The following is a 20,982-nucleotide window of genomic DNA, read 5'->3' as shown; positions in this document are numbered from 1 at the left end:
ATATATTGCCATTGCATATCGGATGTTTCTCCAGAACAAGCTAAAACTGCTGATTATCACTTAAAAAGCCCTAACAGCAAGGCACTGAGCTCTTTCAGGGACACCCTGACCAAGCACAATTCAAACACTGAGTGGGCCTGTTACAATTCCCTCTGCACATGAGGTAGAGGGGGTACAGGCCCTCAAGGCAGGCCTTCTCAGTAGTGGCCTCCACATTTTGAAAATGCCCCAGAGGAGCACCTGGCCTGACCATCCTTGTATTCTGAAATATCTTTAAAATCATGTTATTTCACGGAGCCTTGGGCTGTAGGGAGACTGTGGATGGCTCGTATACTCCTTTTCCAAGAGAAGATCATCTAAATTGCTCGTGTGAGGTATGAATCAAATAAATGTTCAAGTGTCTAAATGTGCAAATGGCAGTCTTAGGAAAAGAAAAAAGACTGGTGCTCAGGATTCAAGTTTTTATTTTTTGCCCAAGATTCAGTATAAAAAAAGCTTTTTTTCTCTGAACAAATTTAAAGTGCCAAACCATCTCTGGCCAGGTCAAATGGATGGAGTTTATCGTGACAGAATCTAAACCAACCAATGCACTTCTAAAATAGCTTTGAGTAAGACAGCTGCTAGTGTTAACGTTTCTTTTGCCCAGAAAAGGTGTACATTGGTAAAACATTCAAAATGGCACACTAGGCAATTAAGGAATTGCACTACGACTGAACATGTGGTGGCAGACTGCAAGCAATTTTTCTAATAGGTCCCACTCAGACTGCATCATTCTCGAAGTCTGAAATTGGGATCTGTCCCATGATCAATACACAGAGTGATAAGGCTCATGAGAGCTTCCTGTGAGGATACAGAAGAGGAAAAGGGCAAAGGAATAAATCCAGCTCGGCTAAAAACTATGTATCTACTCCACAAATGTCCTATACCCATTTATAATACTAGCCTGCTGCTCACGTTGGCTTCCTTTGTAAAGATGAATGGAAGCTGTTCAAGTTGCAGACGTTTCCTATACATTCCCACATTTATTCCCACTTTTTTAATATATATATAATACAACTTGAGCCCAACTTTTCTACTGCAGCACGTGTGTGAGTACACATACATGTTCCTTTCATAAGACTTCCCCAAAGCTCATGAGTAGCTTGTTAACAGAAATGATGCAAAGTTTCCAAGGAAAGGAATGTACTTGCAGGCACTGAGATCTGACATCGAAAGGTATTTTGCTCCAGCATGGATGTGCTTGCTGTACCTCTCAGCAGCACCTCAAAGAAACTGTGCCTATCGTGATTCTAGGGGAAAGTACAGCTTCTTTAAGGTGCCACTGACCGGTATAGCAGGCATGCCAGCAGCAGGTCCAGAACATCTTTCCTGCTTCAAATCCAAGTCCTGCATCTTCTAGGAATGCAGTATTAGAAAATCTGGTCGGAGGCTTCTTGAGTTGTTTAGCTGCTCCTACTGGCAGGAAAAGTTCAGTGCGAACATGCATCGGAACAATGTAAAAATCTTGCTTCCAAACCTGCCCCAAAACTCCTTGTCACAACTTCTCAAACGGGAACAAATGTTCTGCTTCTCCCTTCTTTTCTCTCTTGCTCTTTTTGGTTCTTTTTCCTCCCTCTCTCTGTTCCTCAGCTTGTCGATTTTGGGGCCAAGAAACAGCCACATCTCCAGCAGGGATCTCCGAGTTTGGTCCTTCGTCATCGGATGAGAAACCAGACCCCCTTTCCGACGTGACTCTTGTCTCGTTCTGGAAGAGAAAGGAGTTTGAATATTTCACTGACACGGTGGAAGAGCTCCCCCTTTAATGGAGGGCACTGCAACAAATCCAGTGACAACAGGCTGTGCAAATCCACGTATGCAGAATTTATATTTTCAGATTCAACAATTCTACTGCATCTGTGAGAAAGAAGAATCTTCAGAATGCAAGGCAAGCGTTATCAAGATAATCATGAAATGCTATGGGAAAAGAGAACACTTTTTTCCTGTTGGTTTGGCCCTGAAGGTCCCACTTTCTGAAATGGATGACCACACTCCTTTCACAAATAACACATACTTCGCTCCCCAAAGCCACTTCGCATTACCATAATATAGTTCCATTAACATTTATATTGTTGACACAATTTATGGTTTCTTAAGTTTTTGATCTAAGCCACTGTCAGGTCATACCGCAACCCTTTTTAAGTGTACTCTGAAGTAAGCCCCAGTAAATTCAATTATCCGAACTGTGCATAAGCAAGCAAAATATTTCATTTAATATTTATGCAGTGAGAAATAATGGCATCACTTGTCATTTCAAGAGTAATAAAAAAATATTCTTTCTATATGGGAAGTTATATTTAAAGTACTTGTTGAAATGCAAGGTGTTATGGTGTATTTACACAGATTTCTTGAAAAGCATTTTACTTCAGATTATATCTCCAATTAAAAAAAAAAAAAATCTATACATGTAAACATTTTGTTCTTTCCCCAATCTGAACACGAACTCCAGTGTCCAGATGGCCTAGAATAACTTCAGATTTGTGATCCATACATCACACCAATGTTTTATTACCTTGGTAGTATAGCGCTTCTTTAGTCTCTCTTTGATCAGAAGTCCCTTCACCAGCAGTTTCCAATTTCCCAGCACTCTCTTCTCCCGCTTCTGTTGTTAAAGTTCACCCAGAATTGAAACCAAAGGGCGCACACTCATTACGTCTGTGGTTGGCAAAGTAGCACCTCTAGTCCCTACAGCATCTGTGGCAGCCTCAAATAGCATCTTTTTTAAAAATAATCTCTTCAATCATGTCCAATTTATTTATTTATTTTTCACATTTCTATCACCGCCCATCTCCCCCCAAAAAGGGGACTCAATTCCCGGAGACTGCCTGGACAAGTCCCTGCAGTTTTCTTGTCACGGTTTTTCAGAAGTGGTTTGCCATTGCCTCCTTCCTAGGGCTAAGAGAGATGGACTGGCCCAAGGTCACTCAGCTGGCTTTGTGCCTAAGGTGGGACTAGAACTCCCAGTTTTCTAGCCTGGTGCCTTAACCACTATACCAAACTGGCTCTCTAAACAGCATCTATGGGATCCCTAAATTAGATCAAGATTTCAAAAAAACGAATAATTAAATAGGGCCAAAACCTCATGGAAGTTCAGTCTTTTGAGCCTTAATGGAGAAGGGGGGGAATTCTACATGCACATGGCAAGAAATGGTAAAAAGAGAAATGCTGCAGGGACTGAATTGTTGAGGACAGCCTTCCCTAGAGTCTTGTACAAGTGGGTGGCCTTCAAAATTGAAATGATAAATTATAGATAATTATAAATTAATTATGCCCTCCACTTGTGCTGAGACAACTCCCTTAGTTCCAAATCATTGAAATCCTTACACATTTGGAGGGCACCAGGCTAGAGGAAGATTAGGAAATGCTATCAGAAGCTGCAAAAGTATTGACAATCAGCTTGCTCTGTAATTAAAATAACCATTCATTTAGCTTGGTAACGCTGCTAACAGCTAGCAGTTCAGCCCCCTCCCCTCCCCCTAATAAAGACTTCAATCCCATCTTTTACAATTTTTTTTTGTAAACCGCCCAGAGTCCCTCTGGTTGGGGGAGATGGGCGGTGACAAATCAGATAGATGGATGGATGGATGGATAGATATCTTCAAAGTGATTCTCACCTCCTTTTCCCTCTTTTCCCTTTCTGACTCTTCATTCTCCCAGGCTGCAACAAGCACTTCTTTGTACTCTTCACAGACTATATAGCCTTCAGTGCTGTGAAAAGGGTCCAGGTTGTCATTTATGCACTGAATTGGAACAAAATGTAATCCAGGGACTTGTGTTCAGATGTGCTTAGGACTGGGCAACCACCTTTGGCCTTCTAAATGTTACTGAACTCCAATTCCAATTCATCCTTGGATGGGCAACAGCGAGAGATGCTGAGACATTTCAACATCTGGATGGCCACAAATTCCCCATCCCTCGAACAGACTGAATATCAGTACTTTCAACAGCATTTGGAGAACTAGGTGGAAAGCACCCAGAAACTCAGGAATACAAAGATGGGATATAAATGTATTCATAAATGAGTAGATAAGACATTGCACTACTTTCTTCTAGGAAGGAGTGTTAATTACTTTAGCATCACTCACCTGAATGCCATGGATATAAAAATATTAAACAAGCAGGGGTAGAAGAGGAACTAAGTTAATCCACCTTTGTGAAAGTGGATGATAAGAAGGGGAGCAAGTGCTGGGCTCCTACTCTGTTTCAGACATGACTCGATGACAACTAAACTGCTAATTCTGCCTTTCTGCAATACTGTGATTAGCCACGTATTCTAAGTAACTTCAAAGACCCTGCGGTACAACAGAGGACCACTGTGTATCCTACTAAATCCAGATCACAGGTCTAGGACTTACACAGGGTGAGAGTAACCACCATGAAAATCAAACCCTGTAACAGCTGGAACACAGTCAATATCCAGTTTACGGGCCACTCTATGAAGGTTAGGAAGCTTTAGCTGCACACAGCCTATTGGTAACATGCAGGGTTGGAAGAGGTAGACGTTCCCAAATTCATTCCGAGGAACCTGAAAGTGAAGAGGAGCGAAAGAAAAAAAAGACATTACGGACATGCTTTTAAGCAGCTGCTGGTTCTTACTGAGAAGGAAGCCCTCAATTAAAAAGACAAAACAGCAGGAGATTTGGGGCAAGTGTGAATATCAAATTTAGAGGAATCTGAGATTCATTACAGTACAAAGCCCTGAAGTGAAATTCTAAGCCCATGATAAAAAGCTGCAGTTTAGAAAAATGCCTGCTTTGATGTAATATTATTCTTCATTTTCAGCGTCAAAGAAAAAAATGCTGCTGTCTTCAAGTCCACATTTTAAGGCACTTGGAACAACTTACATTGGAATAAACTTATAAAAACCTGCCCGTTTTGCCTAATTGCCAGCTTACCCTTCCATCAACAGCCAGAGGTGGGTGATATTCCTCGGTCTGCCAGAGACCAAATAACGGCAAATCCTTTTTGTCTCGAGTTGCAGGTTCCGCCATTCGTGCCTTTCTTGCTTGGTTGGAATAACCTTTAACCATCTGCGCAAACAACAGAGTTCAGAGTGGCATCTATTCCTTCTTCTCGCTCATAACTCTCAAAGCAATGATCACGGCCTCTTCCTCATGGAGAAACACGTAAGAGTTAGCTGTGCACCAGGAGCTTGCCCTTCTCCTTAGGAGTAAGAAGCACCTAACCTTCCCAAATCTCCATCACAGTATTTGGCAATAAAAGTCCATTAAATCAGGTTAGGTAGAGGTGTATCTGTCAGTGCCAATATGCCTGTAACCCCCTCTCGGGTTCTGCAGTCACCCTGTTCCACCGAACTTTATTTTTAAAGAAATACTTTTTAATTAAAAAATTAAGCAAAAAAGAAGCTGATATGCTGCAAAGCTGACGTGCTTCTTCCTGTTATTTCCAAGAATGTCTCCAGGGCCCATATATCAGCCCCACAACCATCTTAGAAAATAAATGGTGCATAGCTATTGCCCAGTACTGTGGAAGGGTGTTCACTTGCTCAGAAAAAAAGAAAAGGTTAATTGGGGTATCAAGGGATATCCTGGGGAACTAAAGGTGATAAGAGGAAATAACCCCACCAGTTTGACTTCTGGCAAAATGATATTTAGAATCGAGCAATATCCACCATGGCAACCATTTTTGAGAGCACACATGGCATGTTCTCAACATAACTTACATATCTACTGGTTCTAAAGGTTTGTCTACACCTTCGTTACAGTAAATGCTATTCCCCTCTCCTTAATATTAGTCACCCATTAATGGGTCTAGCGTTGAATTTACCCTTGAGAGTCTTCCCAACCGGCTTACTTTTTTATTTTCAAGACAGGTGAATGTGAATGAAACAAATTAGTCATGACACTACCATGGTAGAGCGCACAGGAAATGGCCTCGAAGGGCAGGAGGAAGAGCCGCTACTAAGGCAAAGGTCAGATAAGAGGGAGAAGACCAGAGCAAGAAAATTCCTCAAGAAAAGGTCTCAGACAAGCCCCTCCCAAGTTCACATGAAGATAAAGTGGGGGAAAGGGGACGCACACAAAGACTTGCAAGATTATGTTACCATAGCTGTTAAGAATAAAAGTAGTCCTGACCTAATGGCATTGGTTTCTTAGAGTGGTCTACCTTGTAGGGCTGACAACCATGCCTCTGAATAACAGCAATGGGAACAACGGCAGGAGAAAGCTACCACTCTCCCATCCTACCTGTGGGAATTGTGTAGTATTTAGTGATGAAAAATAGATGATAGGCAAGAGAATCCTTTGATCTGGCTCAGAGCATTTTTTAAGTTCTTCAGCTTCAAAGTTTCATATAGTACATACATATTCCCCCCCCCACAAATTTCAACATTAGCCCCAAAATATTGTTGTTATCACTCTACCTTATAAGGCACTTCTCCAATCCTCACCACTCGAGCTTGCTTCAGCCAGGTATCTTTGGAGTGCAGCGTATGGATACAGTCTCTGAAATTACCCAACACCATTCTTGGTGAATATTATAACCTCATGTAGATACTATACACAATATACTATTGTGTTTAACACAAGATCCAGCATTTTAATGAGGTAAGGTACTAGAACAAATTCAGTATACATAGATTTCATTTTTAATAATTTGTTACAAGCTTGCTATTTGTGCTATGGAGGGAACTAAATTCCTATCCTTTAACCCCTTCACGTCCCCCCATGATAATGTAGATGTACTTCAAATATTTTAGTTTTTTCAAACAAACACTATACTTCTGATCTAGTATTAGTAAATCCTGATTATTATTCTACATTATATGAAAGTGCATGTAGGTTATAGAATGCATTTATAGTGAATATATTTACAAGTACCTTTTGACATTTAACATTCTAAATTTATACCAACTGGAAAAGAAAAGGGTTGGAAGAGGGTAAATGCAGGGTCACAAAGAGGCTGGCTGACCTTCAGCTCATTCCTCTGAATGCTTACTTGCAAGGAAGTCCCACATTGTTTAATGTAGGGATTTGAAAGCCTGGAAAAAAAACATCAGCACAGGTGGACTTTTCTGGTACCAGATTTTGGGAGGTCAAGCAGAAAAACAGGTTTCATGTATGCACTCTGAGTAGCCCCCACCTGCCCCCAGTGTCCAGCCCAAACCTTCCTACAGAAGTGGAGGGGAAAAAATGGGATTCATTTTAGAAGGGAAAGGCCAAGGGATGAAGGGGATGTTGGCTTCCCACCCACAAACACCATTCATCCTTCCTATCTAACCTGTAGGAACAAGCTATGGCTTCTAGCGATGGACAGTCAAGGCCCTCGGTCCTCAGCCAGCCAGCTCAGGCCTCACTTTCTCAATGAAGTTGGGTGGATGGAAATTTATTCTATGCTGCACCACACCCTCTGAAGTTTAGTCAAGTTTGGGGATAATTACCCATACCAAATTAGATAAGGCAGCTCTCTGTACCCTGATAGAGGATGAGTAACATTCAGTATGGGGAATGCAAACATGTATCCTTGCCTAAATGTTGAACATTAGTAGTAGTAAGGTGTTGCTTAGAGGGAGAAAATGTAGAAGCAGTGGAAGACTTTGTATTCCTAGGTGCGAAGGTTACTGCAGATGCTGACTGCAGTCAGGAAATCAGAAGACGCTTAATCCTTGGGAGAAGAGCAATGACAAATCTCGATAAAATAGTTAAGAGCAGAGACATCACACTGACAACAAAGGTCCGCATCGTTAAAGCAATGGTATTCCCAGTAGTAACATATGGCTGCGAGAGCTGGACCATAAGAAAGGCTGAGAGAAGGAAGATAGATGCTTTGGAACTGTGGTGTTGGAGGAAAATTCTGAGAGTGCCTTGGACTGCCAGAAGATCAAACCAGTCCATCCTCCAGGAAATCAAGCCAGACTGCTCACTTGAGGGAATGGTATTAAAGGCAAAACTGAAATACTTTGGCCACATAATGAGAGGACAGGACAGCCTGGAGAAGATGCTGATGCTAGGGAGAGTGGAGGGCAAAAGGAAGAGGAGCCGACCAAGGGCAAGGTGGATGGATGATATTCTAGCGGTGACGGACTTGTCCCTGGGGGAGCTGGGGGTGTTGACGACTGACAGGAAGCTCTGGCGTGGGCTGGTCCATGAAATCACAAAGAGTCAGAAGCGACTAAATGAATAAACAACAAAAGGTATTGCTGGTGGGACATTAAGAGATGATTCCAGACTAGTGTACCAAATGAAACCATGCTTCACAGCATATGCACCTGAGAAATGTCTCACCTGGAGTACACAGCCTCCCCTCGGCAATATCCTAGAATAGAAGCTGTCTCAGGATATATGGCCTCATACTTAAGGAGATGCCTCTTCAAGGCATAAAGCGGGTGATTCTTGTATTCATTGATGGATCTTGGCAAAGGCTGATCTTGAAGTTTAGCTAGAAACTGGGAATCATGTTATTAGCAGTAGACTAGAGAGGAAACCACTTACAAATATATTCTTCAGATTTTGGAAGATTAAATAAAAAACAATATTGAGGCCTGGTATGTTCACCCTGCCTTAGTGCAAAGCTTTGGATTTAAATAAATATTACAGATGTTATCTAAGCACCACTGCCATCCCTACTCTTCCCAGAAGAGATCTCAATTTTGCTTGCTTTCACTGTGTGGATTATGCTGGAAACTAAGGAGTTTTGGTTCAAAGGTATGTGAGAGACCAAGTCAGCTAAACCTATTCCTGCTATGAACTTTCTCAATTATGGAAACGCAGGAGGCCTTCTTCTATGTGGCTCCAGGCTATGGACTGCTGTCCCTAAAGATGTACATTTTACCCACACTTTCCAGAATTTAGGAAATGTAAAAAAGCATCTCTATCCCCAAACTTTTAACTGTTAATTGGTTTAATACTTATTCTAATGTCATCTTTTATACTTTGTATTTTTATTCTAGTTACTTTCAGCTGCCGTGGTGCTTATATAAGCAGAAAGGTGGAGTATAAATTTAATCAATCAAATGTATTACAATGTTGAATATAAGTATTAATCCACTAGAGTTGTGCTGAGGATAGAACATACATGTCGGGTGGCATCCAAACTGAAAAACAAACGAACAGTATACAACCTAAAGAATTTTGCTCACTTAATTTTTACATATAAATTCTGAGATCTGAACACTTCTCATCAATGGGAAGATGTCCTTGAAACTTGAGAATGTGTAGGCACTTGCCTCTTTAATGGCTATAAGGGCTAAATAGCCAGCCATACTGAGGAATATTTAAAGAGGTCAGTCCGCAAGCTCTGCTGTCATCTGGCCAAGAACCGACTTGAAGGGAAACTCAATAAAGGCACACGACATCTCAGTTAGTGGGTAGACCAAAAGGGACAGATTAGCTGAGGACCTGGATGAAAGCAGTAGCAAAGCAGACCAAGGTAAAAGGAGAGAGCTCCATGTTTTTGCAACCCATCTAAATCTATCAGAACAGGGTAAAGGAAAAATCGAGTCCTTCTGGATGTAATTTTGGTTACTGGAAAAATGTCCTCCAGTTCCATTTTATTTACCTCTATTTCTTCTTTTTTCTCTCGTTCAACAAAAGAACTTTTGTATGGCTCCAAGGTATCTTCCCACCACTGGGCATCCACACGACACTTCCTCGTTGAAGTCATCCATGCTGGGTCATATCTTTGTGTTACATCCTTTACATAACCATTGTTGTCAATGCCAATGATGTAGCACACTGGCTTTGAGGCATACTTGAAACATAGCAGAGGCTGTCCAACACTGCCACGAACACAGTCCACACATACCCACTGGTCTTCTCGTTCAAGAAACACCTCTACCCACTGGTCTGTGCCTCTCAATGTAACTGACCTCTGCTCTTCTTCATCATCATCATCACTAGAAATTATTTTGTTTTTCTTCCTGGATGGGTTTGAAGAACATGGACTTCCTGTTTTCTCTACTGAACCACCAACTATTTCTGAGTTCTTGGGTCTTTTTGACCCAAAAGGCACTGATTGCCGCCTCTTGTTAACAGCTACTTTTGTTTTAGGAGTTGCTAGTGGTGACTTCAGTTTTTTTCTGGGAATTTCAAAATCTTCATCAGATATGCTACTCTCATCATTTTCCTCTGAAGGACAGAATTCAGAATCATTATCCTCACTGTTTCCACTCTCTTCTTTATAGGACACTTTTGAGGCCACTTGCCGTTGTCGGTCATTTTTAGGCCTCCCTGGCCCTTCTTTTGCTCTCAAGCTCCCCTTATCATTCTCAGATTTTATATCTTTCTGAACATCCCTCTGTATTGGAGATTTCTTTCTTAGCCTTTTGGCCCTAGAGTGTCTTGGCTTCTTGGTAGTATCTGGTCCTGGGCATTCTCTTGATACAACCACAGAGCTTTTGGCAGAATCAGGCAACATCCCAGAAGCTCCAAAAACAGAGCCTCTCTTGGGGGACTTTCCCTGAAACAAATAAGCAAGAGAGCTGTAGATTTTGAGAGGCAAAAGCAGAACAAAGCAATATGGATAGCTCCACTGAGTTAAATTTCAAGTTGCTGACTTTAGAAAATGACCCAGCAGTTAGATATATTAGCTGTTTACCACCCTCAGCCCAACATGAATTATAGTGCATCAGTGGAGATGCTGGATCTGTGGATTGTGCTGTTTGTCTCAGCGACACAGGGAGCTCTGTGTAACAACTTCCATCACCATCACCATTCCTCATCTTTTGCAGCCTTTACGATGAGGGGCTGCAAATCTGCGTCACATTTCAGTCCTTTCTCTCTCTTAACCCCACTTATTATTGCAAGTAGACTGCTTCCCTTTAAAAACAATGCATTATCTAAAAAACTAGTTCTATTACTCAGACAACAACTTTGCCCGTGCACATCCCATCTGCAAGATCTCTAGTTGCATCTCTTTATAGGGTATGGCTTACCCTACCTACTTCCCATGCATAGGCTACCGCCATCTCATTTCTCAACGCCAAATTCTACATTCCGCAGATCCTGAAGCAAGAGCTATGTAAGAATATTTACCCTTCTGAAGAAGTGACTGCAAGTACAATCCTATCCCACTTTACATACAAGCCATAGGGAGTCTGACCTACTCCCTGAACTGTAGTTAGCTCAGTTAAAAAAGAAAACTTGAACAAATAATCTTAAATTTATTTATTTGGATGAACAGTCATTGGATTTATTTCAAGAATAATCAGGAATTAAGAATGACTTGAAGAAATTAAGGAAAACAAACCAAAGCCACACACATAAACATAAATGAAGGTATTAAAAACAGACACAGGACAGGTTTACTAAGTAAGTCTCAGTGTGTTCAGGAAGGACCTTCTTCTGGAAAAGCACACATAGCCACAATTTTGCCATACTTACCTTGCCAGATGGCTCTTTCAAGGGGATGGGTTGTAAAGACAATACAAGTCGGCAGAGTAGGTGCAATGCTCGAAGAATAAGTAAAAATATCTATTAGAGGAAAAAAAGCAGTTTGGAATCTGGCTTTTGTGGCTCTCCTTCCCCCAGTCAGTGTTAACACTGTCTACACCAGTGTTTCTCAACCCTGGCAACTTGAGGATGTGTGGACTTCAACTCCCAGAATTCCCCAGCCAGCATGGTATGGCTGGCTAGGGAATTCTGGGAGATGAAGTCCACATATCTTCAAGCTGCCAAGGTTAAGAAACTCTGGTCTACCCACAGAACAACTGGCGTGAACGTTTTGAAACCAAACAAATGCATAAAGCAGACTTTCCCCCTTACAATTATGGCATATTGGAGCATTAATCTTCTCTCCAGGTGCCATGAACAGTAAAACTGCCACATGTCTGTGTCTGTATGTGTACACACACATATATAATGTCTGATAAATTGCTTGTATGCTATGCTCAGCATAAAACAGAGAATTACCAATGATGACATAAATGGCCAAGGGAAAGAGATGTGTATAGGAGTCTCTGTGTGTGTCTTTCTGTATATGAAAAATACAAGCTTCCAGTCTCTCTCTCCCTCACATTATCCTTACCATGATTACAATATAGCAGGGTTCCAGCATGCCCTGCAAAGCCTTCTGTCACTTACATGCACCAGTTCCACCTCATCTCGGGCAGCATAGACAGCAAAGCGCCTCTCTAGGGTAACCTGCCAATCTTCATGGTTGGAGAGCTCATTGTTGAGAGTGAAAGTTGCAGTGAACCTTTATTTTAAAAACAACAACAGAACCGTAATTTATTCATTTCCCCAGTCATTCATCTCCTCCATGGGAGCTAGCATAGGGGCTAGGGAAGCTATCTCACTCTTACAGTTAAACTAAAAAGGAGATAAAGCCCTTATTCTTGGAGTAATCACAGTCATGAAGACCACTCTTTCCACTGTTGGATGCTAAGTTCAATTAACGAAAGAAACGGAAAAGACCTTACCAATTTACAAGATTTGACAAGAAAAGACGGTTGATGCGACCTGCAGGTTCTTTGGTGAAGCGAGTGGGAATGATAGACAGGCCAACAGCTTGAAGGTCTGGCTGAAGGCAGATCCTGTTCCTGTGGAAACCGTTGGCTAACAGGCACAGTAAGTGAACCTGTTGGGAAAAGGACATGGATCCTAAGGACGCAAGCAGCCACAGGGTACGTCACGGACACTGAAGCGCTCTTTGCATTTCAGGGGACAGGCACAACACGGGCCAGATCCACTCAGTTGGACTTGTCTACTTAGCCCTGCTCCCCCCACAGCACTCCAACATCTTTCTCATTGGCTGACAGGAGACAGAGAAGCCATAAGAAGCGTAAATTTTAAGCATCCCAATCATCCATGTCACTGTACTGGTTAATTCCTATTAAGAAATATTTTATCCCATTCTTTAGTCCAGGCATACACAATCCTTTTGTGGAACAAGACCTGCATTTGGACTTTCAATGGCGTGCCAGGGCTAAACTTCAAAAAATAGGCAGGGCCAGGGCAAACTGAAATTCTGCAGCTTAATTTTTGAATATAATTAGTTTTAAATAAATTAACCATAAGTCATGTGATTATTCCTCATACAGTTAATAATTTCTTCTCACCCCCCATTAAATGAAACATTAGAATTTAGATGGCAGCATTTGGAGGAGCTCTGAGGACCAAAGCTTCAGGGAGCTGGTAGTGGCTCTGAAGTCTCAAGTAGGTCACATCCCTACTTTGCAAGACAAAAAAAAAAAAAAAGGGAGCAAAATGCAAATTCAGGAAGGTATTTGTAGAGTTACAGTTCTTATCATGACCAATTGGAGTGAATACTCTGCTTTCAACCAAGGGGATGGAATAGCTTTATTTCTCTTCTCTCCCTGGATTAGTGATCCAATCAATTCACAAAGTTCTAGTGATGGTATTATAGCCCTCAGTTCATACATTTTGCAGGGCAAGTCCCATCTGTTAAATTTGCAAGGTTAAAGTACGCACTGAGGCCAGAAGGGCTTTTCCTGCATGGTCCTAACAAGGTAATGATCTCTTGTGAGAAGCTACAGGAAGTTAGTATTCTCTGCCTCAAGTCCTGTATCTTTCTACTGTCACGGAGCTGATCTTTAACCAAGTGCCGGTTTGACAGATGGCTTCTTTTTGTGGTTGTATCTACATCTGCTACTATTTTAACTGCTCAGTTTATTTTCAAGATGCATGTGGTGGTTGAATTCTAAAATGTGGTTTTAAATTTGCATTTATAGCTCATGCTCCTCTGAGCAAAGCAGCAGCAATAAACAGGTTTTTCAAATGAAATCCAGTTCTATTCTAAGACTTAAACAGAACTGTGCAAGAGAAATTAATCCTGAGTTATGTTTATTAAGCGCTAATTTAAAATACTGTACACAGGAACATTTTTAAACAAGAATTTAGAAGGCATTTTGTTCCAGTAAGAATACACTGAATTATTTTGTGGAAATCACCAACATATCTGGATGTCTATTATGTTCCTCCAATAGTAAAACTTGCTCAGCTGTGAAACAGATTGCTTTTACAGCAGTGAGCTCTCCTTTCAGAAATTTGATTATGCAGAGCCTGGATAATTATTGATTAAGAATATCTTAACAGTATACTGCACTGTAAGTCCTGCATTGAGCAGGGGGTTGATTAGATGATCCTAACCCTACAGTACCCTCAAATCCAATTATTTTAATTGCCAGGGTAAATTGCTATAACAGATGTGATGCTTCAGAAAGCTGAGCTTTGCCCCTAGAAGTCTCCCTATTTTCTGACAACTTAACGCTGAAGACCAAACCTTATGTGTATCTTCACGGACTTCTTTGTTGAAGCGTTTTATCATTCGACGGAGATATGTCTCAAACTCAGCTTGCCGTTTCTCTCTGCAAGATTCCATATAAACCAAAGTAATTATGAGTTCTACACTGTAATGACTTTAGGATCTCTCTTTCTAAATAAGCAAGTCCCATTTTGTTGTCCCTGAAGGCTCTTTCAGAAATGGTTGCTGGGAATCCTATCCACTTCAGGCAAGAAATACATGAAGAGAGTAGCAAAACTCCAAATCAGTAAACTCCAAAGGAGCCCCTTCCCAGTCCTTCCAGGAAAAACAAAAAATCTCAGTTCTGATTAAATGTATAAAGCAGCCCTCCATTTCACATCACCCTCTTAAAAGTGTACCGTACCCACCCCTAATTTAGGTTTTGAGCAGTCATTTAAAGCTAGAAACCACAAGGACTGCTTTATATATTACAGTTTGCCAGAAGGAAATTGTATGTGACTAGTGGATGTGTGAATTTCTTTTATTTGGCAGTATGTATATTGTAACTTGCTTCCTAATATCATGGGAGTCTAGTAAAATAAGACAAAGCAAAATATAACAAGGAATGGCTCTGGCAGCCAAAGATAAGGACAGCACAAACACTATGTCAACAAAGGTCACCAAAACCCTAAGCAAGCAGAACTGCTTTTTCTTAATCCTAAAAGCAAGTAGCACATAAGCTTAATAGATATAAATAGCAAAGGACATTTATAAAACATGGGGACCATTTTGGAAAAAGTGAGAGATGATAGCAAAATCTCAGAAAATCTTTGATATGGACTCTTTCCCTCTAGTGTAGAAAAACCAAAGGCCAAGTCAGCTGGGAAGACCCACAGTTATTTTTATTTAGTTAGTTAGTTAGTTAAATTTATTGGCCACCAAACTCCAGTGGGTGTCCACTCTGCACGGGTGTCTGCCTACCTTCTCTCTCTTTTCTTTGCTTGTTCAGGTGTTTCAATTTCTATCTCAACAGTTGTGTTGGACAGCTTTGGTACCATAGCTTCTTTCAGCATCTCTGTCTCAGGCTCACAAAGTTCTGGAAACAAAAGTCTAAATCTAACCAGTGTGTTCCAAACGGAACTGAACAATTCCAGTTCAGGGCTGCTTCCAACATTTGGTTTCAAATGTCAGATAATTAAGAAGACATATGAAGGCATCAGGTATGAGAGTTTATGAGTATTTCTGAGTCACGTGTTTTGGCAACAGGCTAAACATGCTAAACAACAGGCTAAACGATGTGTTTTGGCAACAGGCTAAACATGCTAAACAACAGGCTAAACAATGTGTTTTGGCAACAGGCTAAACTCTATCTAACACATGTTTTGCCTATCAATCAGGCAAATATCACACTCTTTTATGAGTCACTCTTTCCCAACTGGGTGCCCTATGGATACTACTGGCCATACTGGTTTGGGTTTTAGTAAGCTATAATTCCAACGTAACTGTAGGGCATCAGATTGGGGAAGACATCTCTAGATGTCTGTTTTGACACAGGACCCACATTACATTGGAAATCTAGTATTTAATGCAATCTTTCACTCTACTCTAACACCAACCCAACAGCTATGTCCAGCTCATATGGGATCACCATCAAATGAGTTAACTTTTTAATAAGCAGTCTTTGTTCAAGATAGAAAATAATGATTACTGAAATGTTATAGATAAAATATAGGTTCACCCTTCACTTATTTCTAGGGGAAAGATTTCTAAGAGAGGGCAGTTTCATTGTTGTTGTTTATTCGTTTAGTCGCTTCCGACTCTTCGTGACTTCATGGACCAGCCCACGCCAGAGCTTCCTGTCGGTCGTCAACACCCCCAGCTCCCCCAGGGACGAGTCCGTCACCTCTAGAATATCATCCATCTTGCCCTTGGTCGTCCCCTCTTCCTTTTGCCTTCCACTCTCCCTAGCATCAGCATCTTATACTAAAGCATAGTTCAGCATCAGAATAAACCTACTACAGATTTTTCATTCTTCCTCCCCTTTTTACAAGCTTTTGTTTTCATTTTTAATTAATCATAGCTTACTGAACCATCTTACCTCAGATAGTTGTAGTTTACAACTAGTGGAAATAAATCACAAAGTGGTTGTTGTGAGGAAAAAATAGGTGGTGGGATCACTATGCATACGACCTTGAACTCGTGAACAAAAGGTGGGATATAAATCTAACAAATAAAGTTGATTTAAAATTATTGTTTAAAACACTGCTATGTTTTCACTACTTATATCTAGGGATGATCTTTGTGAAAAATTTGGACGACATGCGAAATGAAAATTTCAGCCAAATTAGTTTCTGGAGGGGTGAGGGGTAGTTTCTTCATCTTACCCTCAACTGAAAACTCAGTGTAGTTCTCTGTAATTTACTTAAGGCTCGATCTTCCCTGCAATTCCTGGGAAGAAGCTTTTCTTAAGTCAGTCAGGCTTAGGCATGCATAAAAGAAACCCAACATTCAATAGATCTGTAATAACCTTTGAATGACTTTAGTATGAAAACACGCATAAAACATGAGAAGCCAAAATAGCCATCAGAAAATGAAGCAGAATGGCTTATATAGCAGAAAATGAAGAATGCATTACCTTCCACATCTTCCCATTCTTCCTCACTTTCCTCATCCTCATCTTCTTCTCCCTTCGTAATTATTAATGCCTTTTTTGCATCTGTCTCTTTCTTTAAAGGAGTGCTCTGCAAACCACTGTTGGATTCAAAAAGAAATACATTGTGATTTTTTTTTGCCTTCTGTACTCTGCTTTTCTTCCCCTGATATGATTCACACTGGCAGCAAAATTAATCACTGATTATTACTTCAGACAACATAACAAACTGTGTGTAACCAAAAGCAGAAAATAAAAGCCTCTCAGTTCCGTATAGCCATTGCAGAATGGAAAAAGGACTGCCGAAGTTAATTCATGTCTGGGGGTTTAGTGTGATGTTTGAATGTGGCCAGTTCTGGGTTCTATACAATGGTATCATTTTACTCTGGATGCTGTTCCATCTACAGGACAGTTGCACAATCCCCATTGTATTCTTAGGGGAGCAGAGGGATGGGAAGAACAATGCAAAACTTTGCTATTATCACAGGGCTCTTCCACCTCCTTGCGCCAATAATATAGACAATCTGATTTCTGTGTACTCCATCTGGTGCTGTCCACGTATATACATGGTGCTCTGGTTGTTTAAACACTGTATTAGTAATGAAGAAATCCCTGGACTGAGAGATATTGATAAACTGTTATCCTGCTTCATTTCTGCCTCCTAAACCATGTGGTCCAACGGTTTTCCTCCTTACTGTTTCCAGCTTCGGCATTCCAGTCTCCAACCACAAGCAACTGATAGAACATCTTGCTTCCATGTTCTATCAGTTTCAGACTTAACTTGACTGTACGAGTCATCCATCTCCTTTCCTACTGCATCACCTGTTGAAGCATAAACTTGGGTAATTGTAATATTAAAGGGTTGTCTGAGAAGTCTAATACATATTATTTGGTCATTGACTGCATTGTACCCAAGTATGGTCTTTGCTATATCCTTCCTTTGAAAGCAGGGCATTCTTCTTTGTTCTTCACGTCTTGAGTAACATGAGGTTCTGACTGAAAGTGTCCAACTCGCATAAAATTTAATAGTTACAAATGCAGCATTCTACACTTAGGAAAAATAAACCTAATTCACAGGCATAAGGTTAGGAGATATCTGCTTTGGTAACCATAAGTGTGAAAAAGCCACTGCAGTTTAAACTTTGGGAAATAAAAGTTCCAATATCTTTTGCATTGGTCGGATCCTGTTCTGGAGTACTCTGTCCAGTTTTGGGTATACTGTAAGAGACTATTCTAGTTTTTAGAAAAATTGGAACAGGAGCAAAGAAGGATGATCAGATGATAAGGAACTAAGTCTTATGAGAGGTGACTGAGGGGACTAGGTACATTTAGCCTTGAGAAAAGGCAACTGAGAAGGGATGTAATGGCACTTTCCAAGTATCTGAAGAGGCACCATACCTCTTCAGAACATCAAGTACAGTACTATTCTCCATCTTTCCAGAGCTCAGAACCACCAAATAATGGTCTGCAATTACAGAAAAAAAGGATTCTGGTTATATTTTAGAAAAAAGGAACAGTAAGAGCAGTCTAACAACAGGAGATGCTGGGCTCCTCTTTTCTGTGTTCCAGAAGAGGCTAAACAGCCATCTGTCAGAGATGCTTTATTCTGGATTCCCTCATTAAGCAGAAGTTTGCACTAGATAACCTTAACGGCCTCTTTCAATTCTAAGAATTTGTATTTGTATTTTGAAAATGTCTACAAAAGCTCTGAAGCTGCTCACCTGCATTTTCCTGCTTTTGGAAAGGATCCTCGGCTGTCTACTCCTCTATTCATTTCCTCCTTCACTTTGGGTTTTGGTGGCCCTTTTTGGTTGGAATTTTTACAAAGTGGCTGAGGGACATGTTCTTTTTCTTTCTTTTTTCCAGATGATGGTTTGGGCCTACTTTTCTTAGGTTTTTCATCTTCAAAATCATCTGTATCAAAAATAGAGAAAATTACAAAAGCCACTGGGGAAAAAGACTTTTTCCACAGACTTTTAAGCAACTTGCTAAGAAGGAAAACCCACTTAAAACCCACTCTATTCAAAATTCAGCTGCAAGGATTTGTAAACTAACAGGATGCTTCTACTTAAGTGTGTAGAGAAGCAGATGGTTTTTTTTAATCAGTTCAAATAAGTCAGTGTTTTATTTTTGACCACTGATAATCTTGCTTATTCTTAGATTACAGCACATGATACTGCAGGAAATAAATGAACCCTAAAACTTCCTATTAATGACAAAACCATTTTTGATTCTCAGTAAAGCCTTCTGAACATCCATGGTGCATTAACAAAAATAAGGACATAACAACTTGATAACATAATCAGCAGAAAGAAGTACCCCATACACTTTCATTCTTCTGGTAGAAGAATAACAAACTTAAGTCAGCCCTTGATTTCACTCTTCAGAAAAAAAAAGTGAAAAAGGAATTACTCAAGGTCCTCTCTTTCCATGAAACATTTAGTAATCTATATATTCACAAGAACTTTGATTTATGTAACATCAACAGTAACCCTACAAAGGAAAGGAGGGCGCCATTCAATCAGGTGGCATAACAGAACCCATGTTTCATTCACCATTCTGCACAGTGCACTTCGGTGTCAGCCTTCTTCGCACATACCCCAGAAAGGTGTTTTAAGATGTAAGATTAAGAAATACTTATTTTAAAGAGAAAATTAAAGGGTTGAGCAATAGAGTGTTAGTGGGGAACTTTCTCATAACATTCCCAGCCCCCACCCATAAGGTTAGCTCCCTCCCTGTTACAGTATCATTCCGGAAGTCCCTCAAAACCTGGTTATGTCACCAGGCCTTGGGGTCCCAGGGAACTGGAGACATTCTTAGATGGCTCCAATGTGGTTCATCTTTTTACTCTTTCCATGGGGTTTGTATATTTTAATTTTTATAGTGTTTTTCATTTTTAATAATGACTTTTTATAGTTTTATAATGATTGTTTTTTTATACATTTGTAGTTTTATTGATTGTTGTGAGTCCAGAGTCCCTTCTTGTGAGATGGGCGGCCTTATAAATGTGATTAATAAATAAATCGACATTTTTACATAAGCGTTGCATAACAGAAATCCACCCGAAGCGGTCAAAACGGCTAACTTCGTGTCGCGCAGGAAGGGCAAGGAAGCTCTTCCATGAGAGTCGAAAGAACGCGTGGATCCGCAAGGACTGAGAAAAAGCTGCTTTAATTGCACCTACTCCTTTTTCGGCCCTGAAATAACTTTCTACGCTGCCCACCACCCCGAAGCTCATCCTACTCCCTGCTCGAGGTCTGGCTGTCTTTACCGTCTCGCTGCTCACAAGTTCTCCCACCCGGGGAGGCGGCGGCTGCGGCTGGACCCTCTCTTCTCCGACCCGGGGAGGCGGCGGCGGCTGGACCCTCTCCCTTGACTTTCTTGCTGGACCGCTGCACCTGCGAGGCCCCTTTACGCTTCCCGACCATCCCGGCTGCTTTTCCCCAAATGAAAGAACCACGATCCACTACTACGAGGCGCGGCGGGGTCGCAAAGGAGAACAGCAACTCGGGAAGCAGAAGCGTCTTTCGGGCTTAGCGCAGGGCGGCTGGGTGGGCGTACCGCCCGCTCGTCCTCGTCCGCTGCAGCCGCCCGCTGTTATTCTCGCTTCTCTAAGGAGACAACTAAGGCAAAGCCACGCCGGGCGCTCCGGGCTTTCTCCTGGCGCCTCCTTCCTGACGTCCCTTCCGTGCCGGCGGCTTCGAGGTGCCTGCTCTGCAGCGGGCCGGGGGCTCTGGCGGAGAAGCGTCTGCAGGGACGCTTGTACTTGTGAACCGCTGCAGTACTCCGAATTGAGCCGACTGCGCATTGCATCCCTTCCCCCTCATCGGAGGAAGCGCCCGTAACTTATTCCTTAGCTCCTTTGAAGCTTCCAAGATGAAGCGTTACTCTACGAAGCGGTTCCCCAAAGCTTAACGTCCGACCCTTGAATATTCATTCACACGGGCGGTTTTGAATCGGTTCAAAGTGGAGCTGCATCAACGAACAGCCTGAGATATGCTAAGCCGCAACAGGGATGGCTTGATTTCTAGCTTCGTTGTATGTGTGAACTCAGCTAATTAGTCTCGTCCAGTGTTTCGCAACTTGAAGATGTGTGGACTTCAACTCCCAGAATTCCCCAGCCTGGGAGTTGAAGT

General features: G+C 41.4%; 1 protein-coding gene across 2 annotated transcripts; it reads right to left on the bottom strand.

Annotated features, from left to right (window-relative positions):
- Positions 1–447: 447 nt before the first annotated feature.
- Positions 448–20,428, bottom strand: XPC (XPC complex subunit, DNA damage recognition and repair factor). 2 transcript variants are annotated; one of them, XM_063291676.1, is made up of 16 exons: positions 20,118–20,428; positions 18,568–18,760; positions 16,832–16,947; positions 15,178–15,292; positions 14,236–14,320; positions 12,413–12,570; positions 12,075–12,189; positions 11,376–11,465; positions 9,553–10,452; positions 8,280–8,440; positions 6,419–6,500; positions 4,932–5,066; positions 4,392–4,561; positions 3,651–3,744; positions 2,549–2,638; positions 448–1,744 (listed from the first exon to the last, which is right to left on the bottom strand). In XM_063291676.1, exons 1-16 carry the CDS (start codon positions 20,272–20,274, stop codon positions 1,535–1,537), a joined length of 2,871 nt encoding a protein of 956 aa, XP_063147746.1. In that variant the 5' UTR covers positions 20,275–20,428; the 3' UTR covers positions 448–1,534. The 2 variants fall into 2 exon arrangements, with proteins under 2 accessions (XP_063147746.1, XP_063147747.1); XM_063291677.1 differs by lacking the exon at positions 20,118–20,428 and adding an exon at positions 18,245–18,311 and having other exon boundaries at positions 18,568–18,657.
- Between the last annotated feature and the right edge of the window lie 554 nt (positions 20,429–20,982).

The sequence above is a fragment of the Candoia aspera genome, chromosome 2 (assembly GCF_035149785.1).
Source record: "Candoia aspera isolate rCanAsp1 chromosome 2, rCanAsp1.hap2, whole genome shotgun sequence".
Classification (NCBI taxonomy): Eukaryota; Metazoa; Chordata; class Lepidosauria; order Squamata; family Boidae; genus Candoia; species Candoia aspera.
This window is presented reverse-complemented; position numbering and strand designations above follow the sequence as displayed.